The following is a 7,185-nucleotide window of genomic DNA, read 5'->3' on the forward strand; positions in this document are numbered from 1 at the left end:
TCCTTCCTTGATTTCCTTCTGCCCATTCCTTTCCCTCTTTGTCATTTGCCTCCATCCTCGTTCAAAACCCTAGACCCACATGCATCTCCGTTTGAAATACGAGAATCTGAGGTACAGAGAGGTGCAAGCGACGATGATTCAGTTGATGGCGAACACTAGATGGTTCGACGATGACGATACATTTCGAAGACATGATCATCTTCTTCGAGTTTGCTTCTCATTTGGGAGTTGAAGCCATGTCCATGATTGCTCTACATTTTAAAGCAGACCACCTGAAGTTAATCCCAACCCTATATTTCTCGATTCTAGTTCACTACAGATCAAGATTAGAGAACCGCCTCTCTAATTTGGGCTTTATTTATCTCAGTGAAGTGAAGAGAGACAATAAATTGTAGGTTATGGTGTAATAAATTGTCGAACAAGGGACAATGGTACTGGTGATTGCAGAGTTGGTGGTTCCACTGGAGACTGTAGTGATGAGGCGGCGTTGGTGGTTCCACAGGAGGCTGTAATGATGGTGATCCTCCATATCCTGAAATCATCTACAACTCTGTCGCCAGAGATTGCAATTACATCTGGTAGATATAGTGGTTGGAAAATGGTATCATTTATTTGCTATAGATGTACCTGCGAGGTATGGAGTATCACTTTAGAGGGTGGTGGTATACGAAGGTGGTATTTTGGTGGTGATGGTGGTGGGTCGAGATTCTACAAGTGGTGTTTGAAGTGATCATAGGTGGGTTTTACGGAGGAGGCTGTTATAGGTGATGTTGTTGGTTAGGTGGTTACTGGAGGTTCACGATTAGTTTTTGGCTAGTGCCTGTATAAGAGGGTGGCGATGGTGAAGGAGGTGGTGGTTTGTGGTTCTTTTCCAGTAAACATGTATCATAAGGAGGAAGTGAAACGGGTGCCTAGATAGACGGAGGGTGGTGGTCTTGAGCTTTGAACCAGGGAGTGGAGTAGAGTGAAGTGACGGTAGATTTTCCGGTGGCGGCTCAGATTTCCGGTGATCTTGGTGGTGGTTAAGTGTTCTTCAATAAGCGAGAGAGAGAGAGAGAGAGAGAGAAAGAAAGAAAGAAAGAGAGGGAGAGAGAGAAAGATACAGAGAGAGATTAGGTGGACCTATAATTTTATTTAAAATATTTTTAATAATAAAAAATGATAAAAATAAATTTAAAAAAATTGCAAATGGCATTATAATCATTTTATGTCTCGCAAATGATTAATCGTACAAATTTAAACTAACGAGTGATGAAATGTGCAACTTTTAACTAAATAAGAGATGATCCGACTTAGTTTTTGAAAATAAGGACTGAACACGCAATTTAGCATTTGGACCAAGGAAGAATCATGTAATTTGCTATAAAAAAACAAAAAAATAAAAAAAAATAAAAAAAAAACCAAAAAAAAATTAAAAACATTAAAACCGAGCATATATCTATTTAAAAAAATTGATTTTTCTTAATGAAAAACAAAAAAATAATAATAAAAAAAAAAAAACAAAATAAATGAAAGAGAAAACAACTAATTTAAATGACATTCCATAGATGTTTGTCGCACATTATTATTCCTTCCTGTCCTTATTACGTTTCATGCACATGTGTCATGTGCGAACACGTCACGACCAAGTAAATGAGTTTGATGTGTCCTTGACAAAATGCTTGCTGTAGAATAGTTATCGTGGTTCCTACCAATTTTTGGATTACTATCGGATGCATATATATATATATATATATATATATATATATATATATATATATATATATATATATATATATATATATATATATATATATATATATATATATATATATATATGAGCTGTAAATAGACGAAAACAACTAATTACGTGTCAAACGAACCAACCAACCAATTTGGCCGAAGTTGTTGACTCCCATATCTTTAAACCTTTTGTTTTTCGTAAAAAGAACATGTGACCATTGAACTTCTTCCAAGTCGTTTTTGTTTCTTGTGGTGTTTTTCAACTTGGGGTCCTTCAACTTTGGCCTATACAATCAATGAAGAAAAGGGACCTTTTATTTCTCCTATAACAAGTCCCTTTTTCCAAGTCCAAACATTAGTTATCCAATTACGAATAACACTTTTAATTCCAACTTGGTGTCATTTAAAATAAGTTGAGCGACATTTCTGACCGTCACTGACCAACCATTCACATAGCTAACTTACCAAAAATAATTTGTAAAAATGCATGAGAAGAAAAAGAAAGATGATCTCAAAACTCGAACTTCATTAAAAACCTAACTTGTGAACTTTCACTTCAATACTATTTATAAACATCCATGCATGTAGCAAAGTAGTGTTATTCACCTATGACCTATCACATTACTTATTATGCAGTCCATAAATAAGATGTTTTGTTTTGATGAGATCTAGCTTTTCTTTATATATATTCCTGATCAATTTCCATTCGTGCATTGTTTTACATAAATGCATGAATATATAAACGATAAATATTAATGTTTTTACGTGGAAAAAGTAAAACAAGTACGTTATTACAAAATCATAAAAAAGGGTAATTAACATTAATAAGTACTTGTACATATCCCGAAAAAATTGTAACTAAAAGAAGAAAAGAATTTTTTTTCAACTATGCAATGTTCAATTCCCATAGTGATTGCTATCCTTGTGATTGTTGGTGGTGGTGTGCGATGTAGTAGTGGTGGTAGTGGTATTGCCACCACTCATGATAGAGGAGATTGCCGCCGCTAGAGCAGCCGTGAAGTTTGGATCGGCGGTGATGGCTGCAGTAGCAGCACTAAGAGAATCACTAAACGATGTGTTCACTTGTCCCTTGAATTGTGGTGGTGTCACATGGTGAGCTCGTAGTTGATTAGACTCCATATCATGCGATAACTGAAGACCAGAGAATCTTGATTGGTTATAAACCCCAACATCACCATTTCCAGGGATCGATTGTAACGGAATTGCCATTCCTGGTTGGAAATTTTGCGATGACATATGGTGTGGAACTTGAAATTGATTCGAATTATTAATTCTTTGGTATTGATTCGGGTTATGTGTTAGGTCTAAAGTAATGGTTGGAAATGGTGCAGATGCAGATATGGTCGCTATACTTGATGCATTTGGTAGAATCGATCGAGCTAACACATTTTGATTCATCAAACCATCGGCACTAGATATTGAACCGGAAAGTAACATGCTAGCTGCCGCCGATGTGGTGGAGGCCATGGCCAACGCTGCTGGTGGTAGAGGGTGGTTGTGGGTGCCTTCATAGGTGGTTATTAAAATCGTCTGATCGTCAACACATCTTTGAACTTGCTTTCTCACCGGACAACCAACCGCCATTGTGCAACGATAGTATGCACGTGGACATGGGTTCCCTTTCGCCATTTTTTGTCCGTACTTTCTCCATTGACAACCATCGGTGATCTAGAATGATATCATTAAGAACTTGATTAATTATCATGAAAATTCAAAAACTTGAAAACATTAGAGAATCTCATTGAAATGGGTTCAGGGTTCAAAAACATTGAAAGGAAACCCTAATTCCGAAAAGAATATAAATTTGGATCTAATTATTACCATAGGTGCTTCTGATCGAGCTCGTACGGATACACGAGCTTTTCGCATGGTGGGGTCATTAGCTTGCTCGATGTTCTTGGTGGTGTTCAATTTAGGGATCTTGTTAGAAACCCAAGTGTCTGAATCTGGGGTGTTCTCTCGACCTGTTCTCTTTCCATTTTTTGATAATTCGATTGCGTTCAAAGTGGAGCCTGATTGAGTTCTTTCTTCTGATGATGAAGAATCATGAGAAGTTGGAGGTAAATGATTGAGTTGTTGAGGAACTGGTTTTTGATCTTGAAGAACGATTTGTTTTGATGAATTTTGTTGTTTTTGTATTTCGTTTGCGATATGCATTTGCAAAGCCGTGTAGTTATTGCTAACTTGTGATAACATCCCTCTTAACCTTTGATTCTCCGTGTTCATTTTCTCTAGCTCAACTTGTAATATTGTTAACTGAAAGTCAATTCAAGAAAATTAAATTAGAGAGAATATGTAGAAAAAAATATATTTTTTTTTAAGATCTCAATTCATTTGGTGATCCGTACCTTGTTCTTAGCTTGTTTATCATCACCGGATGATGAAACTCCATCATCCACAGATGATTGATCACTATTAGTCGTATGCAGATGCAAACCTGTCTATAATCACGAATCAAAGTTACATAATTAGATCAAAGATTTCAATAAAACTTATATATGTTATATAATGGAAGCTTTTCATGAATACAAACAAATAGATCGATCAAAGAATTTACACTTACGTTTACATCTAATTCAGTCGCATGAGAAATATTCTCTTTCTTGACAACAATCTGATCATCATTTGACTTGGACGTAGAGAAGAAGTCGACCTCACTCAAGACTTTCCGATTAGAATTCTTCTCATCGGTCATCTTCGGAGACACGCCGGAAAACATGGCAGGCTTCACCGGAAAATTCCAACGTGGAGATAACAATTCAAGAGGCTCAGAAGTATCCAGGGTTAATCCCCATCCAGCTTTGCCCATATAAAATCAAGAAACAAAAGGTGAATTCCAGAGAGAGATAAAGGGTACGTGTTTATGTGAATGTAATTGGTTTCTGCAAGTGTTTGAATGGTGGAAGGAAGAAGGATATAAATAAAGAAAACAAGAGAAGGTTAAAGACCAAAAGTTTGACTTTTTCGTTTTCTTATTTAGAGTGTGTGACTGTGTGTCTCTGTGGGACCCAAAAGAGAGCAAGTCTTTGGCAAAGCTGACGACCACGTTTACAGATCTCAATTGTGGACTTTTGACTCCTTCCCCATCAGCTTCCGGTAGCTGGTAAACGCTCTCTTTAATTTTTTTTTTTCTTTTTTTCTATTAATTATTTTTCTTATTTATTTATATTTATTTGAAAATGTAAAAATGGAAACCTCTTTTGTAAACACTCTTCCCATTTATACACCAAATATTTCTTGTATGTGATTATCTATCCACGTATTGTAAGTATAACAATTATTTTTTAAAAGATTTTTATGATGAAATTTACGTCTGTTGTGATCCTTGTAAGTAAATTTGTTGTCTAATGTGTACGCAATAAGATGGTATTCTAGAACTTCAATAACAAATTCATAACAGTTGTTTTATATATAGAATATAACATTTATTAAACAACTTTGAATAAATTTATTAAATATAAAATAAAATCATTGTACATCTAGTTTCATTAACAAAAACCAATTGGTCATTTGTTTTATTTTACATTAAGTGTCATTTATTTGTAAAAATACATCAAGTAGGATAATGTGATAGTTTAATTACTTAAAAGCAATTGTACTTTCTGTCGAGTTAGCATCATACATTTATATAATGACACTTAATTAGGATGGGCGAAATATATTTTGGCAAGAGATAAGAAAAAATAATAATTAAAAAAAAAAAGACCCATCAATATCTGACTCCATGATTAGCTTCCAAACTTCAAGGTAAACCCTTCTTGTTATCGAGACAAGAAAAGAACATATATACCTTAATTTAATTAATCTTTCTATGTGACATTAACTAGGTGATAGACATATATCAACACGGGATCGAAGATATTGATTTTAGAATTAGGTTTCTAAAAACCATAACTTCCATTGCTTATAAATTGTAGTTATACTACACAATTATGTTAAAAAAACAATTTTGATGGTAGGTTAATCTTTTAGATTTGGTGGGTGTTTAGATAATCAATGGAAATCATACCAACAAAACCATTTCAAAATACGTGTCACCAATGTTTTAAACATCGGTTACCAATATTTTAAAAATCGGTTTTTTAGTTGAACCGGTATGATGACCGGTTTACGGTTTAACCGGTTCGACCGCCGGGTCAACCGGTTTCTATAGTTTTTATGTTTTTTTTTTCTATTTTCCTACACATACATACATATATAAACCATGAATTTGATGTCTACAAATTCAACCATTAAAAATACACATAAGAATAAGTTGTAGATGAATCCAAATACATTAAAATAACACATAATCATAAGTTTAGTATTTTACATCAATCCATATACGTCAAAAAGAAAATAAAGTATAATGCTGTAACGAAATATAGTTTTAAATGAATACAAACACATCAAAAAACTTTATAATATTTATCATATGTTTTTATTTAGAGAAAACTAAATAGATATGAAAAAATAAACACCAAAGTTTATTATGTAAATTGTTCTTTTTCATGTGTGTTTATTCGGTTTAACCGGTTCAACCAGTTTATTTTGACCGGTTCAACCGGTTTTTTCTAAGAACCGTCCGATTCAATCCGGTTCAGAAATCAATGCAAAATCGATGATAGTTGAACTGCTCCCTCCCCCGGTTCCCGGTCCAACCGGTTTGATCGGTCGGTTCAAACCGGTTTTTAAAACATTGCGTGTCATCTCAAACATCATTCATGACAAATTCTTATAACAATTTTATATTTCTATCATGCATCAGCATATTTGATGTTTAACATTGGTTAGGCGAATTTAACAGAATAATCCTCCATTTTGTTAAGTGTATGTTAGATGGACCATGCAGACTTAGATTATGCCTCGGTCTAAGTATCAGAGTCAGATGAGTGTTACGATACTTGAAGGATACTTTCGAGGTTGTGTTATGCTTTAGAAGAAAATGGATAGTCTTGGAAGGTTTTGCTAATGTTGATTCGGGGGTTGTATGGATTTGGGAAAGAGCATAACCAGGTATGTAATCACAATCGAAGGTACATCAGTCAATTAGATATCTAGGTTACAAAACAGTGTTGCTCTTTTAACCATAGAAACAAGATACATGGTGATTATAGAAATAAGCAAAGAGTTTATATAGTTGAAGAACTTCCTATTTTAACTTGGGATGCAACATGCGACTGTGTATTGCATTGTGACAATCAGAGTGCAATCTACTTGGCAAAGAATCAGGTATTTCACATTTAGATGAAACACATTCATATGAGCTACCACATTATCTGAGAACTGATAAATGATGGGACTCTTAATATGGGGAAAATCTTTGGTACGAAGAATCCAACAATTATGTTTACCAACGTGGTGACTATAAAAAGGTTAAAGTTGTGCATGTCTTCAACTGACCTTCCAGGAACTTGAATAAAAAGAATGAAATAGATAGAGATGGAGGTTACATGGTTCTAT

General features: G+C 34.5%; 1 protein-coding gene across 1 annotated transcript; it reads right to left on the minus strand.

Annotated features, from left to right (window-relative positions):
- Positions 1-2,461: 2,461 nt before the first annotated feature.
- On the minus strand, positions 2,462-4,651 carry LOC111907870 (WRKY transcription factor 6). The gene is made up of 4 exons (XM_052770393.1): positions 4,307-4,651; positions 4,092-4,184; positions 3,565-3,999; positions 2,462-3,411 (listed from the first exon to the last, which is right to left on the minus strand). Exons 1-4 carry the CDS (start codon positions 4,550-4,552, stop codon positions 2,620-2,622), a joined length of 1,566 nt encoding a protein of 521 aa, XP_052626353.1. The 5' UTR covers positions 4,553-4,651; the 3' UTR covers positions 2,462-2,619.
- Between the last annotated feature and the right edge of the window lie 2,534 nt (positions 4,652-7,185).

The sequence above is a fragment of the Lactuca sativa genome, chromosome 4 (genome assembly GCF_002870075.4).
Source record: "Lactuca sativa cultivar Salinas chromosome 4, Lsat_Salinas_v11, whole genome shotgun sequence".
NCBI classification, from domain to species: Eukaryota; Viridiplantae; Streptophyta; class Magnoliopsida; order Asterales; family Asteraceae; genus Lactuca; species Lactuca sativa.